The sequence below is a fragment of the Hippopotamus amphibius genome, chromosome X, assembly GCF_030028045.1.
Source record: "Hippopotamus amphibius kiboko isolate mHipAmp2 chromosome X, mHipAmp2.hap2, whole genome shotgun sequence".
NCBI classification, from domain to species: domain Eukaryota; kingdom Metazoa; phylum Chordata; class Mammalia; order Artiodactyla; family Hippopotamidae; genus Hippopotamus; species Hippopotamus amphibius.
Window position 1 is genome coordinate 41504047 of NC_080203.1, and position 20776 is coordinate 41524822.

Consider the following 20776-nt stretch of genomic DNA (forward strand, 5'->3'; position numbering starts at 1 on the left):
GACACTGCCAGTATTCTATGAAGGTCTTAAGTTTACTGAAGTATTTGGGGCTCACCTCACCCCCGCTGAATACTTTGCCACCATGCTTTTTCTTGGAAAAGCACTTTTCATTATTTGGCTCAGAAACTTCATTGTTTACCTCAAACCCAGTTTAATTTCCTACTTTATTCAGTAGGCTTATTTAGCTCTGTGTAATTTTTGGCTATAACCAAAACTTAAATCCACATTCAAAGAACAAATTTGAAAGGACTGAAAAGTTATTGAAAAGAATGGTGCCACATGCTCCAGACAATTCCCCAAGTCAACTTCCAAAAGACCTTTTGAGAAGACAATACTCATTTACATGTATGAGTCCTGGGATATTTGCAAAATAATATCAATAGAGCACAAATGGAGAAGTAGCCAAGCATTTCCGCCCAGGAAACAACAAACACCAATATGGATGTCAGAGTACAACAGGGAAACTTTGATTATTCATTTGTTCATTCATACATTCATGCAATTAACATTAGCCAGGCAACTACTCTGTTCCACACACTACGCCAGGTGTTAAAAATACAACACCAGAAACAAAAGACACAGCCCCTGCCCTGAAGGTATTCACAGTCTAGTGGGGAAGATGCCTCTTACATGTTAAACCTTTGTGTGCATCAGAATTACCTGGGGGAGCTTGTTAAAACTGTAAAATTTCACTTATGTGCCCAGACATTTTAATTAAGAAGATCGAGGGTAAGGTCTAGGAATCAATTGTTTTAACAAACACCCAAAATGACTCTAACAGGTGGTCTGAGGACCACACTTTGAAAAACACTGCTATGCAATATGATTATTGCTGAGAGGGGGTCATGCTCAGGGTGGCCATGGGCGCTCCGAAGACGAGAACATAACCCAGCCTAGGTGTCCAGGAGTTAATCTAGTAGAGCGGGGCGGCAGTGGGGAAAAGTAGTCCAGGCTAGAGTTAAAAATAGGGTGGAGAAACTGAAGCTTTGTCTCAGGGCACTAAAATCTAAAAGGCACAAAAAATGAATGCCATGGGATTCCCAAGGCCAAGGTAAAGAAAATTGGACTAGGGTGGAGGTGGAGTGTTCTGCACTTACAGCATTTTCACACCATTCCCTTAATTTAAGAACAATTCCTAATGTTTACTCTGGGCATCAAAATTGTTACTAATGTCTGCATCCCAGGCCCAGAGGACAACTTGTGTAAACAAATAGTTAAGCTTGGCTAGAGTAATCAATGTGAGGGGGAAGGTGGCCAAAGATGAAGCTGGCAAAGCAAATAGGGACTTGAAAAGCCAAACCGTAAGCAACTGGGACTTTCTACTAAATGGTATGGGAGCCAGTGAAAGATTTTATGAAGGGGTTAAAGTCATCTGTTTTGTTTAAGAATTTGGGGATAGGCCCTAGAGGAGAGACTTAAGAGTAACTTAGAAATGAAAGACATCCCTTTTAAAGCACTGCTACACTGTACTGGGCCTGGGGCTGAGCGGAGATTAACATTTGTTGCATACTTAACTAAATGCCATGCTTAATAGTTAAGTATGCCATACTAATGCCACACTTAACTAAATGCCAAGAGGTTTACATGTGCTTTTTTCATCTTTGCAGCAGCCTTGTGAGGTAGGTGTTACTGTTACAGAAAAGGAAACAGCAGTTCAGAGAAGTGAAGTACTTGCCCTGGGTCACACAACTAGTAAATGGCAGAGGAAATAGATTATTTTAGTCCGAAGGCTATGATGAGCTTTCCATCACAGCAAGCTATTTCCCAGCACTGCTGAATCTTACCAAGGTGGCTCATTTTCTGATTAGCAGTAAGTACAAAGGGTTTTTAAAACCAAAAAACTGACTTTGCCACTAGATAGGTAAGTTTGAGCCTGCCATCTGTATCTGCATCAGTCTTGCTTCCCATGTGAGGTGTACAGACAATACAAAACTGTTATTTAGGGGATTTATGTAGATACTTTGTCTCTCCTACAGAATAATAAACCATTTGACAGCAGGGACTGTGGATTATCAATATGTCAGCTGCAATGTGGTACCTGGCATCTAATAGTTTGTTGAATGAATTAATGAATGAACGTCCACCAAGGTTGCAGAAAGGAAGAGGGGGAGAAGCTTTGGCATTGTTTCAAGGCTCCGACCTGGGGGCTTGTTACGACTAACACGTCGTTACAACAGAATTTTCACAACTCCCAAGAAGTAGACTCCTTGAAGCCGACTTGGCTCCTGAAAGGAAAAAGCTCTGGTGCTGACCATTCCCAGTCCCAGCAGCAGAACTGACAGAAGCACAGACCATAAAGCTTGATTCCCTTCAATGATAGTGATAAGGACTGGGCTGAAGTTTACATCTGCATTTGCCATGAAGGGCTGGCTAAGCAAATGAATAGTGTAAACAAGACTGCAAGAAGAATGGTTATTTAACCTGTTTAAGAAAACAAACTATTCTCAGGCATTCTTAAGCACTTCAGAATTGTTGTATCTGAAAATATAAGTACATTTATATGCCAATAGTTGTTGCATCTACAATACTCCATTCTTACTGATTAACAAAGAAGGTTCCTAAAGAACCTCCATTATGCGACTCTTTTTTTTAAGCCTAATTCTAGTAACTGTATGTACTTGAGAGTAATAAAACTGTATTTCTTTGAAATATCCTGTGACAGAATTTTTAACAATTCAGACAAACCTCCTCAATTAGGTAGCATCGGTGAAACTGTGCTACATATAACACATCTTCCTGGGTCAGTTTTCCATCCAGCAATAGCGTCTCTTGTGCAATCTTGTCTCCCTATCTCTCCTAATCCAACCTAGAGCTCTTCCCACCATCTATGTCATTATTGCGTGTGCATGTGTGTGTGTGACAGGAGGGAGGAAGGGAGGGATGAATGGAGGGAGGGGAGAAATGTTGACTGATTTTGATGTTCCCTTTAGGGGACAAAAATGGATGGTATAATTTATTTGCCCTTCCAGTATATTTCTCTCTCAAATGAGTAAATTAAAAAGTTTATTATGTATATATAACTATAAAATGAATATATAATATATATTATTTATTCATTTTATATATATATTATATATACACATACATGTTTTCTTTATAATAAATCCTTGATTGTAGGTTTTCATAAAAAGCTACATATAATATGGGATCATTTGACACTTCAAAATTCTACTTGGCCAAATTGGCCAATACTAGAAAGGCTGACACACCCCTGTTTTCTGGCTGGCTAGCCCCTTGTTCAGAGCATCTTTCTACATTATTTACCTAGAATTACCCTATTTCCTTCCAATATCATTTATACTCCTAAATCACTGGGAATTTTTAATTCTCCAATGACAAGAGAAGCATTCTTCAAATTCCCTCTCCAATGGCTTGAACCCAGACTACTCAGATAATTTGTTCTGAGAAACTCAATACATTAATTCAAATACAAGCTTTAATGCAAAAAAATTAAACCTATAATGTCTAGTTATTTTGGATGCTTCAAATGAACTTTATTTTTGTATCTTGTGTATCGGACACTAACTGAGGTTTAGGAGGGGAAGAACTGCTGAACTGGAGAGCCAGTGAATTATACGCTCTCTTGAAATTTAATGGCAAGCTTTCATCCCAGAAACATAAGGGGATTCTTGAGGCCTGCAGTTGCATTCCTGCCGCTCGGGGTAATCAATAAAATCTGGGGCAGGCAAGCCAGACAGGATCATCAGGGATTTGTTCCAGATTGTGAATGTTGGACACACTGGAAGAATGAAGGTCACATCAAAAGTATGAAGATGGAGAGAGTTAGCTGGGTCATAGAAAGACAGCATGTTGTTGTCATAATCCAGAAGGACGCCCAGACGCTTCAACTGCGGGGGCACATCCACCAGCATTTCCTTGTTGTTATGTCTCACTACGAAGTTACTATTACATCGAGAGAAGACCCACGACGAGGCGTTCTTGCCAATCCATTCATTCTTGGGAGCTGATTTGTAGGCAATGCCAACTGCATACCTGTGACACAGTGGGAAGGAGAGAGAAATAAACATTTATTAATGATCTGAGTTATGCTAGACTACATATAGGATATCTAAGAAATAGAATACATGTTTCTTTCTTAGTTTACATTTAGATGCATAATATTGATAGCACTAGAGCTTTAAAAAAGTTAGCAATTAAGACTTCCCTGGTGGCACAGTGGTTAAGAATCCGCCTGTCAATGCAGGGGACATGGGTTCAAGCTCTGGTCGGGGAAAATCCCGCATGCCACGGAGCAACTAAGCCCACGCACCACAACTACTGAGCCTGTGCTCTAGAGCCTGCAAGCCACAACTACTGAAGCCCGAGTGCCTAGAGCCCGTGCTCCGCAACAAGAGAAGCCACTGCAGTGAGAAGCCCGCATACTGCAACGAAAAGTAGCCCCCGCTCACCACAACTAGAGAAAGCCCGCACACAGCAACGAAGACCCAAATGCAGCCAAAAATCAACAAATAAATAAAATAAATTAATCTTAAGAAAAAAAGTTAGCAATTAGAGTGCTGTACTTTTCAACTCCTAGCTCAGTATATTTTCCATGATTTTATTTTTTTAAAAGTGGCAATTTAATATTTACAATAGCCAAGACATGGAAGCAACCTAAATGTCCATCAACAGATGAATGGATAAAGAAGATATGGTACATATATACAATGGAATATTACTCAGCTGTAAAAAGGAATGAAATTGGGACATTTGTAGAGACATGGATGGACCTAGAAACTGTCATACAGAATGAAGTGAGTCCAAAAGAGAAAAACAAATATCATATATTAACACATATATGAGGAATATAGAAAAATGGTACAAATCAACTAGTTTGCAAGGCAGAAATAGAGACCCGGATGTAGAGAACAAACATGTGGACACCAAGTGGGGAAAGTGGAGGGGGGTTGAGGGGGAATGAATTGGGAGATTGGGATTACCATATATACATTACTAATAAGAAAAAAAATATCAAATTGTACACTTTAAATATATGCAGTTTATTATATGTCAACGGTACCTCAATAAAAGTTCTTAAAAAAATTAAAAAAAAATAAAAGTGGCAAATTTTTCTAGGGGTGGTTTCCATCACATGCCTTTTAACCTTGCCTTACTGGGATTACATTTGTGCTATAGAATTGAATCTCCCAGGAACCTAACAACAAGGGAGAGAAGAGAGAAGAAATGTGGGATCCACTTACCATGTTGAGGAACCCATGACCACCTCCCAGTAGTGGCAGCCACTGTCAATAAATATATTTCCTGCTGCCCCATAGCACCCTGTGCCGCTAAACCTCTCTGGGGTATGGCTCTTCTTCAGAGAGCTTTCATCCTTCTCCATCTGCAATCCATCATTGGAGATCTTCAACTTCTTGTGAGTCATTTTGGGATCCAGTTTAAAGGGTTGGCCTGAAAAAAGTAGAAATAAGAAAATGCATGAGGAAGTATTTAAGAATTCTATCTTTGTCCTCCAGGACTATCGCTATCAGAGGACTCTCGACATGAGGATCATTCTTGAGTCAGTGAAAGCTGACTGGTGTTTGGGTTATATTAAGGAAGCAGGCCAGAAGCCAGTTTTCAATAAAATAAAAATAAGTTGCCCACCCCCTTTCATAGACTATCAAGTTAAAAGGGGGCTCTCAGGGTCTCCTGTTCTCAAATACGTTTTATACTTTGCTTTATTCTGGTGGGTGGTTTGGGATTTGAACAGATTTTAGCAGAAGGAGTATGTGAGGTGAGACAAGGTGAAGGAATAGATGAGATAATTGCTGCTTGTTGGCAGAACAAAAAAACCTGAGAATAACTCAACTACAGGACAAATTTTTGCCCTTTAACTACTGGGATGTAAATAACATATAATTAGGTTACTTTGTTAGAGTGACTGTTGTATCATCAATAATTAGAGAAAATATTTGTTGTGTAGGATCATTCACAACAAATAATTCCTTACAGTCATAGACAAAACCAGTTAGTTACTAGGAGCCAACAGCTGGGTACGGCAAAAGCTGTATAATACAAAACACGGCTGGCAGACACTGTTGACGAACATAACACCAATCCCCTACTTTTTCCTCTCTTATCCACTTTTACTAGAGAAGTCAGAAAAGCTAAATACTCAAGCTCCTAGCCCCCCTCGCTGCTAGGGGTGACTGAGAAAATGGAAGCAGAAGTCAGATAGGGTGGGCGAAACTTCTAGGAAAGTGTCTTCTTTCTTGATAAAAGGGATAGCCATCATGTGTACCAACATTTTCCCCCTTCTTTCTATCTTGAAAGGAAATATGACACCTAGAGGTTGTAGTGGACATATTGCGACCATGTGGCAATAAGCCAACACACAAAAGGAGAAGAAGCCTGGGTCTCTTTTGACATCACAGAGCTGCTGCATCAGCCCTGAACCACCTACTTTCGAGCTTCTTGCTACGTGCAAGAGAGAGAAAAAATACTATTTGTTTAATTTGCTTAAAAATACTATTTGTTAAGCTAAATTAGTTGGATTTTTCTGTCACTTTCAGTCAAAAGCATTCCTAGCAGGTATGACTTCTTTGCAGGAAGATTTTACCAGATTATCACAAACAGTACTCTTTTACTCAATTGTCCCCAAAGCATGGAGGCAGAGTGCAGAGGAAAACTCTTCACTAATATCCTCCCAAGCCACCAGCCGTTTTAGGTATATCTCTGGGTCCACATATCTCCCAGGGGCACAAACAAACCCCCTGCCCAAAGCACAGACTCCAACAGTACAGCTCCTCTACCCAGTGCCACTGCCCTCTTACACTGCTGTGGGTGCCAGTGTCAGGTTAAGTGCACTTGCTGGCATGGAGGGCAAAACTGCTCTCTCCTTTTGGAATCACCACAACGTACTGTTTGTTTTGAGTCGGGTAGGCTCACTGTTCCGGCTGCCTGCTTGGTTTATGGCTTTAACAATGAAGATGTAGCGGGTCCCACTCTGAAGTCCATGAACTGTGTAATGGTTCTGCTTGATGTTGGGCACAATCATCCAGCTATCCACAGAATTATACAGGCCTGCAACGTGGGGAAAGCAAAGATGTTAAGGTAACAGAGACAGGATGATGAGAAGCACACTGGAAATTCATCATGAGCCCCGCCAAAAGTGAATTTCATTTTGTTTTCTTTTGAGTCATGGAAGACATAGTGAGATGAACCTCCTCTGCTTCTTTCCTCCCATGGAGCTAAGCTTATGCCAGGCTCCTTGCTTCTGGTGATTGAATGTAACCACTAGTGAAAGTCAGGTTACTTCAATTTGCTGCCAAATAATACAGGAAAGCTTCTATACAAAATCACAGAATCATCTCTTTCATGGCGTCTCTAGGTCTTTACCCCAAAGGTCCAACCCTCTGAGATCTGAGTCTGACCTCAAATAGGTGGAGCAGAGCACAGTTACATGGAATCTCAGAGCCAAAAGGACAACTAGACACTGGATTTCCCTCATTTTACAAATAGGAAACTAAGATAGAGAGAAGAAAAGTGACTTGCCCAAGGCCACAGAAAGCTGGGGATGGTGCTGAGAGTAGAACCCTGGTCTCTTTAATCCTAGTCCAGTGCTTTCTCCACTACGTCACAATTCATGGAGCAAACAACAATGTTCCTTTGTCCTTGCAAGGTAGTGAAGCTTTCAGGGCTTATGATTCAACTCTCCCACACCATCCTCACTTTTACTTCCAATCTTGGTGGGCTCCAAGGTGTCACAGGGAAGCCAAGGAGATGACATGACAGTCAAAGCAAAATATCATCTCTTCAGCTGACACTATCCAGTTTTACCCTTTCCTGGTTCTGATTCCAATACTCATTTGAGGTTGGGTGGTCCAGAAACACACTGTTGTCTGGAACCTTCTTCCCTCCCAAGTAGAGAAAGGGATCAGAGATCTAGGTTTCTGCTTTTGAAACTCTTTAGACCATAAACATTGACTTAAACAGAGAAAGTGTACATAACTAAAAACATGTATTTGGCTAACTTTTACTAAGAAAGGGATCGACATTCTAGTCTGTGAATTTTAGACGTTTCTGTTATCTGCTTTTCAGTCAGTTTACCACTTTTTAACCATAATTCTAGCAGAGGATGGAAAAGAAAGGGCAGGGAAAATGAGCGGTGAGTTTAGTCCTTTCTATGCAGCTCTAGCAAAGGATTTAGTGAGGTTAAAAATTGGAAATAATAGTAAGTGATTTGAAAGACATATGATGGGGAGGGTTTTATTAATTTGGGAGGACGGCAGCAAAAGTCTAAATTAAAACTAGAAAAAGAAGCATAATGGGCTGCAAACAGATATGCTATAAAAAGAATAATTGGTGGCAATGTTAAGTGATTCTCATGAAAAGACATAAGGATGAGGGCCAGGAAAAATGTTTGAGGGCTCGGTTGCCTATGTATCAATGCACAGTATGAATCGTAAGCTGCACATTAATTAATACTAAGAGGGAAATATATGATCTTCCAGATATACTTCTAACAATACAAAACAAAAAACCAAAAAGCCAAACAAACTTCACAATGAAGTACTATGCAGCTGTAGAAAAAGGTGGACGATCTCTATCAACTGATAATAGAGCAATTTCTAAGACATACTGTTAATTTAAAAAAGAATATTGCGAAACAGTACATGTAGTGTGCTACTTTTTTTTTTTTTTTGCGAGAAAGGCAAGTAAGAAAACATACACAGATTTGCTTAGATTGAAAAAACAATAACAACAACAGAAAGGAAGAAACAGAAAATAATGATACTGGATACCTATAAGGGATGGAGGTGGAGGGAGAGAATTAGAAGGATACAGGAGAGAATGACACGTCTCGGAATATACCTTTTTTGTATACTTCTTCCCTTTGGAAAAATTGTTGTTTTACAAATTCAAAATATTTAAATGGCATCAATATGGATGGGAACAATGGGGTCTACAACTGAAGGCAAACTGAAACAAATGAAGCCACCTGCATTTCAGATGTAAACAATCACAGCAAAGGGCAAGAGGAGAACTGTAAACAAATCCTCAAGTATTGTTTGTTTGTGCAGATATGTTATGGGGTTGAGCAAGTGAGTATACGTGTAGATGTTGTTGGGAGCCAGGGTTCTCACTGTGGGAGTAGGAACGTATGAAATGGGGGATGGTAAGAAAGAAGCTGTGGGGATGGCGTGGAATTGGAGATGTTGGTATGAACTCATGATTTCTAAAATATGTACATGCATGTGTATGTGCATATGTATTGCCCCTATGTTAAGTATGTGTGTACGTATATTGTGAATATATATATGTATATGGGTATATGTGGATACTTCTAGTACCCCCCAGGTTTTGGTCTGTAATAACATTCTCCCACTAAAAGGGAGCAGGAAAAAATGGCTGATTTCAAGGCTGGGGCAGGGTATGGTCAAAATGAGCCTACATTTTGTTATGCTGAAAAGTAAGGAAGTGCTCGAGAAAATGATGGAAGAATATAAGGACCCAGGAGTCCACTTAAAAGGCTCCCGCTGGCTAAATTTGAGTAATCTGAGTACCAAAATAAAGAAGGGCAGTAAAGAATTATAAACCATTGGAAACAGAGTTCATGAGTCCATACTGAGAAGTAAAAATATAAATAAATAAACAAATGACGGGTGAGACATTTGCTTACAGTAGAATGCAGAGTGGCAACCTGTAAATGTGGAAGGGGATGCTCAGTTGGAAAATCATTATTTTGCCATCATCAGAGTAAAGATTGGACCAGGGGAGAATTATTGACTGATGCTAAAACAGGGATGGGGGTGGGATGGGTTTGATGAGGAAGCAGGATATTTTCATGGTCTTAAAGCATCACTGCAGAGATTGCTTATTAGTTGCAAAAGTAAAAATGGTAACTATGCAGAGAAGAAATCAGGCAACATCTTTGATCAGGTGATCAAAATTAGCATCACCAATGAAGGGCAAGTACACATTGCGTGTCTCCAGATGTGATAGCCTAAGGAGAACACATCTCTTACATAGTCTTCCAGCCGTAAATGCATAATCTGAATATAATCACGAGGAAACATCAGACAAACTCAAAATAAGGAACAGCATAATAAACAAATAAAAAGGCACTTTAAAAAACAGCAATGTCATTAGAGACAAAGAAAGGCTGAGAAAATGTTCCAGATTAAAGGATGCTGGAAATATGACAATTAAGTCCAATTCCTGATCCTAGACTATATAGGACAATATTGGGTTCTTTATATGTCATAAAGCGTATTATTGGGTCAACTGTCAAGACTGGAATATGAATGGTGAATTAGTTAAAAGTACTGTATCAACGTCCTGTCTCTTAAAGTTGATAACTGTACTGTGGATACATGAGAGAATTTCTTTATTCTTAGGAAACACACACTGAAGAATTTAGGGGTGAAAGGCCATGATGTATGCAATTTACTTTCAAATGGTTCAGAAAAAGATGAATAGAAACAGAGAATGTTAGCAAATGATAAAGGAAATGGGGTAAATATTAACAGTAGGTGAATCTGGGTTAAGAGCATATGGGTGTCTTTATGCTAGTCTTGCAACTCTTCTGTAATTTTGAAATCATGTCTAAATTTTGAAAAGGTAAATATATATGACCCCCTGGGTATCACTGAGACTTAGATGGGGTTTACCACTGAATTGTCGTAATGGAAGTATACACCTTGTTCAAAAGGGAAAGACCATGATATGGAAATCCATGAACCTGAGTATAAACGGAGAGCATTTGTATGAGAATGAAAATGAGGGGAAACAGAAGCTACATCTTTGTGGCAGTATGTTATAGAGTGCCTGGCCAGGTAGAGGTTATATAGCCAGTGCTTTCATAATGCAAAACACAAAACTGAAGTAAAGATATACAGTAATGGGGAAGACCATTACCCAAACATCTGTTGGAATTCTCATTCAGCTAACAGCATCATCTGAAACATTATCGGCTTGTGACCATTTCAAATCTTACATAAAGTGGGGAGAAAGTTTAAAATAAAGGAGGAAAGTTGAGAAAAATAAGAACTACTTCTCCAGACAAAATTCTAACCAGCAAGGAAGAAATTTCTGGTTAAAGAAAATGTGGAGCTTGACTATTTTAAGATTCTTCATATAAGTGGTATCACGTAGTATTTGTCCTTCTGTGTCTGGCTTATTTCACTTAGCATAATGCCCTCCAGATTCATCCATGTTATTGCATGTGGCAGGATTTCCTTCATTTTAAAGGCTTAATAATATTCCATTTTGTGTATATACCACATTTCCTTTATCCATTCATCTGTTGATGGACAACTTTTTATATGTTAATTATACCTCAATAAAGTGGTTTTTAAAAAGAGAAAATATAGGAAAACCTCAGGGGAAAGTAGCTCTCACAACCAGGGTTCGGTCAACAGTGGCAGGCCAGACCGGACATACAGGGCCGGAATTTTCATGAATATTTATTTCTAGTAAACTAGTTTCAACTTATCTGCCCATCACCATCCAAAATTTTGCTTCAGGGCTCTGCCTTTCTCCCTGTCCTATTCTACTTTTCTATTAATGGTCAAAGAGGGAAGACATAGAAGGCAGGCTGGGAGGGGAAGTAAAAATATTGGAAGGCAGAAAGTACATACAAAAGAATTTTTTGCTAGGCTGGAATGAGGAGTCAGAACTAACAGACAAAATGTCATAGCAATAAATTCAAGATGCTCTATTTCAGTTTAGACATTCAATGGTATAGAAATAGGATTTGGAATGCCTGGGGATTTCAGCTGACTATATGCTCACAGCAGTCAACGTGGCTGCTGGCAAAAAGGTACGTGGCAAAGGGGCATCAGCTAATACACAAGAATAGGAATTCAGCTATTCTCAGTGGACTAGGACTAACTGGTAGCTGCTTTAATTCAAGAAGCATGAAACTTGAAGTCTGACAGGCTTGGGTTCAAATAATGACTCCATCAGTTTGTAGCTCTGTGACCTTGGACAACTCATTTAACTTGAGCCTTGGTTTCTACGTCTATAAAATAGAATTAATATCATTTATGTCATAGGCTAAGGAAGAAGTCATGAGAACCAAATGCGATAACATATATGGGAGTGTCTGTAAATGGAAAAGCATAATATGTATCCAAATTATTATTATTATTCACTAGGAGGAAGTCTTAGGTCTTTTATAAGGAAGCACTGACAATTATTTATAGCTACACAACAGCTGAATGGGTTGTTTTTTCTAGAATTCAGCTACCCATCACTGGAAATGTTTGAGCAGGGACAGGACAATCACCTACAGGGTATCTGTTAGAAGGGAAGATTTGACTAGATGACGTCTGAGGTCCCTTCCAATTCTAAGATGCTACGGTCCTATCACTATTAAGAATTATCCTTTAAGCTTTTCTTTACAAAGGACTATGTATCCTTGAAAGTAGAGGTGACAGCCTTTTGATCGTTGTCACTTCTTGGACTTATTCTCAACTCCTGAGAGACCACTGCTCTCCCCGTATCAGGAAAGAGAAGCACAGTCACCGGCTTTAAGACTTTCCACAGCAGCGGAGACAACTGCGAACAAGCATGTTGGGGAGGCCTTAGCTTTTTGCAACTTCACAACCTGAAGAGACACCCAGGAATGCAGCTACCAGGGCCAAGTGGCTTAGGTTGGAGCTGCACGAGGCAAGTGTTTTTTTAGAGTTTGAGCCCCAATGTCCTCTTACCTCCCCACCCCATCACGTGGCCCTAAATTGTCACAAGATGGGAAAAGGAAGCCTACCAGGAGGATTTCGTTGGAAAAATTCCTCTCATGCAGGTCTGTGAAGTCAGACACAGAAGCACAAACACAAGGTAAGAAGAAAATACTAATTTGCAGCTACGCACATGCAACCTTAGGGTGCGAAATCAGTTCCAATCTTGAATCCAGCTCTAATTCTGCTCTCATTGCCATTTTCCCCAGCACACTGAGGGGATCTTGCAGCTCTAGTTAAGATCCTACTGCCTTGTCTTGCTCCAGTTCACCGGAAGGTGAAACCAAAACGTGAGCTAAATGACTGCTTTGCAAACGTCTTTCACTTGGTGGCCCACTGATGGGCCAGTTTATATTTGGTGTGATTCTTGGAGGAAAGGGAGAAGGGGTAGAGGGAAGAGTGACAGAGGCAGGAGGCTTGTCGCTTCACTTATTCACTGATACAAATAGGCACGGTAACGGAAGTGGTAGTCTTTGAATGTAATGTACTGTACCACGATGATGAAGTGGAAGAAGAGCCAAGGAGAGAGATGTTCACACACAGAGAATCAGCAATGATGGTGGCTTAGCTACTGAGGAACGAATTCTGAGCTGTGTTCTGATTTGGGACAGTGGAGTGACATGGATGAACTGAGGAAAGGCTAAGGGTTACATCAACAAATGGGAGGGGCCCCAGGGACTGCCCAGCAAGGAAGTACACAACTTGCTTGTCCCCCATCAGTAAGGTCTTTGCAATGCCCCGGCGGAGCTTGCACCATCTGCAAAACGCTATGCTAAACAACCTCACATGTCTTACAAACACTTGCCTCGTGGCGCCCCGGCCAATCTTGAGCAGCTTACTGCTTCCTTACATTTCCTTATCTCTGGCCACAGGCCCCAACTACACCATGACTTACTGATGAAGTTAGCCTGGCCAGTGAATATGGTGTACTGAAGCTCATAGGAGCTGATGCTGAACTCGTCATCCGAGATCCAGTGCACTGTGATGGTGTCATGGGAAGCAGTACAGAGTTCTTCTCGGATAGATGGTGGGTTTGGGGCTGTAAGGAAAGATGGAAAAGAAGGTAAGGAAAGCATCCTCTCTGTTCTGGAATCTTACAATCGTTACTCTTGCTGCCCAACCCAACATCTCATGGAAAGGAGGTTTTCTTGATAAGATACTTTACGTTGCATGTACCATGCAACCTGAAGCCAAGCGCTGAGACCTCAGGTTCCCCCAAACCACTTTTGCTTCAATGGTAAAGGTATTTTAGGCAAAGATCTAAGCCTAAGTTATTGAGATGATTGCCCATCAATCATCTGCCTGCGTTAACACATATGTAGATATTAGAGCAAAGTGGTCACATGTTTCCTTATTACATGACCTTCGACCTATTTCTTTTTATTTCAAAATAAGTTGTGTGATATATATTTTGGCGGTATTAATAGGGGTTAATTGGGCAAATTAATATGAGTGCCCTCATCTGTGAAATGGGGATGATAATTACCTCACAGATTTGTTGTAAGGATCATGATATAAAATTAACACAGTGTCTAGCATAAAGTAGATGCTCAATAAATGACAGCTATTTTACTAGAGTAACAAAGATACCTACAAACACAAAGTTACTGTGTGTGTATATTTTCTCATGAAATGATCATTCAACAATCCTGAAGGTAGTCAGTATTTTTAACAGAGTGGTTGTCTCCCCCATTTTCGAAAATTCCCTGCAAGTCCAATATTTCTTACATTTTTCTTCCTAATCTGCTAATTCCTAAATTTCCTTACAACCATTTGGGTGGTACCTGTACCCATGTGAGACATTCTGTAATACTCTTTAATTACCACCTGAGTTCTACCCCTAAAACAAGAGACATTATATTACTGACAGGCTCCTAAGGAGAAAACCATCAGCAATTTCTTGTTTTTCCCTTTTAAGTAGGGATGGTATGTATACCCATTCTGTCCCTGGAAATATTTGACAAATCATTTCTCTTTTTTGTCACATGAACTAAAAGATATTCTATCTAAAACGATACATGTATCATTTTAAAGATTATAAAAGCATTTTCATGATTAATACTGCCCTTTTCAGATTATTTTAAAGTAAAAGCACACCAAAAGAAAAGGACTAAAACGGAAAGGAAAGCACAGTATTTTCACACCTGTTAAATAATCTAGCCCCTCCAGCAGTTTCTTTTCTCTGGAAAAATCTAAAGCAAAGTTTTCAAAGCCGTCATTAAAATTGATGTCTGGAATCAGAACTTGAGAAGATGCAGTTGCCATAGCGACCCTGGAAGAGAGAAAAGTACATCAATATACATCAAAATAGGTTTGCAACCTTTATCCAATGTTTGATTTCTGGTTTAACAGGGTGAAAATAAATGACTGGTAGGGCTCGATTCATTAAGTGAAAAATATAATATTTGTGCTTTTCCAATGGAAACCATTTAAATTTTAATCATCAGGAACCAATTAAGGGTTATACCACATTTATTCACATATGTTCACCCCTCAAACACACTCCCCCATCCTGTCTTAATTTGGAGAAGTAAATACAGGATTCTTTCCCCTCTGCATCACTTTCCATCTGGCAGGCAGCATCAAAACTAGACCTCTGAAGGCTTGGTAAGAGCAGTTTGAGAAAATTTTTTCTCCCCCCTCCCCCGCCTATTTTTTTAATGCTAATCAACAAGCCAGCATGCTGGGGCTTGGTTAAAACCTTGCCCAAACACCATACTTTGTTTGATCTTTTATAACATTTACATTTAGTTTTATTATTCTCTAATTGTATAATGCTATGCTAGTTTTACCTCCCCAACTAATTCTAAGAGTCTTAAGAGCAGGATCCATATTCTGTACCTCTTATAATCTTCCATGGTCCCTAGCACAGTGCTGGACACATAATGAATGAGTAATTGTTAAATGAATGACTGAATGACTAACATCAACATAAGTGCTAACCTTATTGAGCATTTAGTATACATAAGACACCATGCATACACTTTACATACATTATCTAAGTTACTCCTTACCATCGCACTGTGTAGCAAAGGTTATTTCCATTTTGTAAATGAGACATAGAAAGGTTAAGGAACTTGCTCAAGGTCACACAAGAATAAAAAAAAAAGAAATATAGCTGAACCCATGTTCATTGGATTCTAAACTTTATACCCTTAACCATGTAGACAGTTGCTTTAAAAAAAAAAAATTAAGGTATACTGTTACATACTTCAGCAATTCTAAACTATTGTTCTACATCAGAATTATCTCTGAGCTTTGATCAAAATATACATGGTTAAGGGCCTGTGCCAGACCTGAATCAGAGCCAATGAAGATCCTTGGGCATGCAAATAACAGGATGGAAAGAAACATTAACCTGGCAACAATATGCATGTTAGAGTGGAGAGAAGAGGCACTGAATGTAGGAAGACCAGACAGGAAATTTGTATAGTGAACTAGTTGTAAGGGGATGAGGAGGTAAATAAATACATATGTTCAGGCATGGATACTCTGTTACACATCTACCCACAATAGCTTTTGGCTGTTTCTGAAAACAGAGATGTTTCAGGAATAACATTCAGGCCAGGATAAACAAATGAAAGACTGATACAATGAGAGCCACTGAAGCATTTTAGGCAGAGGAGTGATGTGCTCAAATTTATGTCTCAAGAACAATACTCCAGCTGCAGTGGATGGACTGGAAGGGGTCAAAACTAGAGGCAGATCAGATTTTAAGGTGTCTGGGAATGAGCAGAAAGTAAAGTGATGACAGGAGACGTGTAGACAAATAAAACAGAAAGTTAATTCATAACACATGAAAACAAATAGCCAACAAATATATTAAAAAGCCCAACTACATGAAAAATCAAAGAAATGTAAATTAAAAAGAGATAGCAACTGGCACAACAGTGTAAAGCAATTATACTCCAATAAAGAGCTTAAAAAAAAGATAGGGCTTCCTAGGTGGCACAATGGTTAAGAATCCGCCTGCCAAGGCAGGGGACACGGGCTCGATCCCTGCTCCAGGAAGATCCCACGTGCCGCAGAGCAACTAAGCCCGTGCACCACAACTATTGAGCCTGCGCTTTAGAGCCTGTGAGCCACAACTATTGAGCCCATGTGCTGCAACTACTGAAGCCCATGCGCCTAGAGCCCATGCTCCGCAACAAGAGAAGCCACGGCAATGAGGAGCCTGCGCACCACAACGAAGAGTAGCCCCCACTCACTGCAACTAAAAGAAGCCCGTGCACAGCAAAAAAAATAAAAAAGACCCAACACAGCCAATAAAATTAATTAATTAATTTAAAAAAAGATAGCATTTATGATTATAAATAAAGACACTCTAGGAGGTTTTTATGTCTATATTAAATAATGCCTACATATTTTTATTAGAACTGAAATTGTTGCAGAAATCAGTCCGTCAAGAAACCAAGCACCACACTCGGAGGGTTGGAGAACTCAGGTTTATTAAGCCGGCGGCCCCAGAGGAGCTAACACTCCAAAGTTCTGGGCCCGGAGCTCAGGGTGAGCTTTACTTTTATAGTGCACATGTTTACAGAGCATGGAAGTTTCCAAACAGAAATTTACAAGAGCAGGTGCAGAACATTCCATTTTTTTAGCAAAACATCTTTAAGTTACATTGGATTGTTAGGTCATCCTGTTTTTCTCGGGGCAGCAAGTATATTTCATAAAAGCAAAACAAGCATGGAGCTATTTTTAGCTGAGTGTAAGTTTCTAACTTTCCTCTTCAAAATGATTTAAATTTTGGAGGCCAAATTTAGCATTACATATCAAGATAGCTTAAAATATAAATATTCTTTGACATCACAGTTCTACTTCGTAAAATTTTTTTGATCTGTGATTTCGGTTTTAATTCTTAAGCCTTATGAACACATAATTTACAAAATGTGTGCTGATGGTATATCTCCTCTATTTTAATCCTTCTAATGAGTTGGCAAAAGCACCGTTATCAATCACACATATACAGTATTTCTACAGTTGCATGTGTTTTTGGATAGCTGTTTAAAAGTCAATCCTGAATTATAACTTGGTCTGACTTGGTGAAGAATTCACAAGCAAAATTTGCTACTGTATCTCGTCATGCTGAATTTTAAAAAAGCTGACCTTATAGATTATTTATAAAAATGTAAGTATTAACTATTCTTTATTTGGCATTATACATAAACCAGACTAAAATGCCTTTCATTGACTAGAAGGCAAAATTTTAGATACAGAGAATTTTAATTAAATTGGCATAGTTAAGACCAAAAAGAGAAAGTGGACATTGCCAGCTTATCTTCAGTCCTTGCCTTAACAGGCTAATGAACACAGCTTGAAGCACAGGTGAGTCTTACTCTGTTCGATGAGACAGTGAAGGAATTTCCTTAGTATTTAAATATATTAATATAGTCAGTTATATAAATCTAAACCCAATATCCTATAGGTTTTGAGATGGCATTCACCACCTCTGTGAAAAGTTGAACATTATTAATCAGGTCCAATCATATCTTTAGAAGGGAAAAATAGTGATGACACTTGCTGAACTGGAATTACTATCAAAATTCATAAAACTGATCATATTCATTTAGTCACAAGCCAATCTTATTTAACTCATGACTGGCCAACAGAAATATCCTATCAGCCATTCATGATCTGAATTCTGGTGTATGAGATCAATTTAAATCTGGTACACATAAAAAAGTCATGAGCTATTTCTGTTTGGTATTAAATAAGGCAGTGGCGAAATATTACTCACTAGTAGCTTTGTTTGAGATAAGCTATCAAGTCTATCCTTTCTGCTTTTCTAATACAAGCAAGGATCATTTTTGTTTCAGGGATGTACTTCCCTGGGATTCCCCAAATACTCCATTCAATGTCTCCTCTCCCTACGTGATGGCTTTTGTTCTTGTTGGCATCTGTGTAAGAGAATCCAGGGACCTGACCTGTTTTTCACCCAAGTAGACCACAGAAATTTGGCCCAGTCTCGTGCTTGCCTCTCCGTTCCATGGTATGGCACTGGGAACACTTCAGAACAAAAATCTTCTTGCCCTTCTCAACATCAATCATTTTAAAATAATTTTTTCAGGCTTCCCTGGTGGCACAGTGGTTAAGAATCCGCCTGCCAATGCAGGGGACACAGGTTCAATCCCTGGTCCAGGAAGATCCCACTTGCGGTGGAGCAACTAAGCCCGTGAGCCACAACTACTGAGCCCACATGCCACAACTACTGAAGCCTGCACACCTAGAGCCTGTGCTTCACAACAAGAGAAGCCACCACAGTGGGAGGCCCATGCACTGCAATGAAGAGTAACCCCCACTCGCTGCAACTAGAGAAAGCCCACGTACAGCAATGAAGACCCAACACAGCCAATAAATAAAAACATAAATAAATTTGTAAAAAAATAAAATAAAATAATTTTTTCATCACACGCTACACAGAGGTTCCCACTTGCAAACTGGACATCCCATTCTCTAAGTACTTCATAAATTTTTTACTACAGAAATAACTAAGATGTATGCAAAGATATAACTGCAAGAGCACTCAACACACTGTATGTAACCTAGCTGTCTAACAATGGGGACTGAGCTAAGTAATGTGCTATACATCAAAAGATGAAACACTATAAGGCCACTGAAAGTCCAGGTTGTAAAAAAAATATCCAATGACAGGAGAAAGTTTGTGATATATTGTTACATTTCAAACATAGGGTAAAATGCAGTATATATATATATATATATATATACACAGCATGACCTTACGTTTGTGAGATATATATATATATATATATAATATATTTATACTCCCAAATGTTAACAGTGGCTGGAAGGTTAAGGATGAGATAAAAACGACATTGATGTACATGTATTTGTGTATGTGTGTATGTGTCAGTGTTTCTGCCTTTAAGCAAAACACAACATTGTTATCTCTCATTGTTGTTATCTCTCAACATTGATATCACAACACTGTTAAGCTATCTCTCAAGGCTCTGATCTCTATTAGGGACATTACAATTAAGTGCCATTTGTAAGGGGGACGGAATAATTCTCCCAGTTAAAATTTCATTTTAACTGAAGTCTTGGTTCTTAATACATTACAATGAATAATTGTGGAGAAGAATTTCAGACCCTATGAGAGACCAGTGAGAAAGATATTTAGATTGCATACATGATTCTCAAGCCATACCACATAGTTAGCCATCTATTTCTCCTACCACATAAGCTATACCTGAGCCCATGAAAATAAGATTTAGATAGAGAGAGTTGGGAATCATCAACAGCTAGATGGTAACTGAAGCCCTAGGAGCTACAAGTCTGCAACAGGGAGAATGTGTAGTGATAAAAAGAGAACAGCTTAAGACAGAATCACAGAGAACAACAGCGCTAAAGGAATAGGTCAAGGAAGAGTTGCTCACAAAGCAAATGAAACCAGACAGGTAGGAAGAAAAACCAGGAGTGATCTCAAGCTAAGGGCAGAGAAATTTCAAGTAAAAATGGTCAGAAGGGACAAAGGCTGCTGAGAGATCAAGTAAGATGAAACACTAAGATAAAACAAAGTCTATTATAATTTAGCAACAAGGTATTCATTTGGTGACCTTGAAAACAACACTTTCAATAGTATGGTGGTGGCAGAAGACATTTCAGAGAGTTGAAGAGTGAATGGGCATGATTACATACAGTGGTTTAAATATATGTTTTATCTCTGCTCTCATAAAATCCCACTGAAATGACAAATAAAAAATCATAAACCCACCAAGACAAAGAGAATGGAAAAAGAGATGCAAGTAAGATATTGTCAACAAATGTTTGGAAACTAGCAAGGGATGGATGAGTGGTAACCAACAACAGAACAGAGAAAGCTGAATGGGGAAGCCAACAAACATGAAGCTGATTTAGTGTCACAGACAGTTGAAAGTTTGCATGAGGAACAGCAAGATCACCAGATCCACTCAACCAGAGACTATCCCTCTCTCATCCTGATGCCATACTAAAAGTAGTCTTAGAACCCTTTCCTTGCTTGGCTCCTGGAATAGTGGCAGCCAGACTTGTACCCTTCATTCTCCTCCAGAAGCAGGAGATTGGTGGATTCCTTCCAGGGGTAACTGACCCGAGAG

At 39.3% G+C, this 20776-nt stretch overlaps 1 protein-coding gene across 7 annotated transcripts in view; it reads right to left on the minus strand.

Moving 5' to 3' along the window:
• Positions 1-3472: 3472 nt before the first annotated feature.
• Positions 3473-20776, minus strand: part of MID2 (midline 2) — a 98560-nt gene continuing 81256 nt past the window's right edge. For 6 of the 7 annotated variants that reach the window (XM_057718512.1, XM_057718514.1, XM_057718510.1 and 3 more), the window contains exons 6-10: positions 14828-14955; positions 13489-13722; positions 6862-7023; positions 5202-5409; positions 3473-3993 (exon numbers count right to left, since the gene is read on the minus strand). In XM_057718512.1, coding sequence (XP_057574495.1) covers positions 3591-3993; positions 5202-5409; positions 6862-7023; positions 13489-13722; positions 14828-14955 — 1135 coding nt within the window. In that variant the 3' untranslated portion in view covers positions 3473-3590. The remainder of the gene's footprint in view (positions 3994-5201; positions 5410-6861; positions 7024-13488; positions 13723-14827; positions 14956-20776) is intronic. The other variant, XM_057718508.1, reaches the window with a different exon arrangement.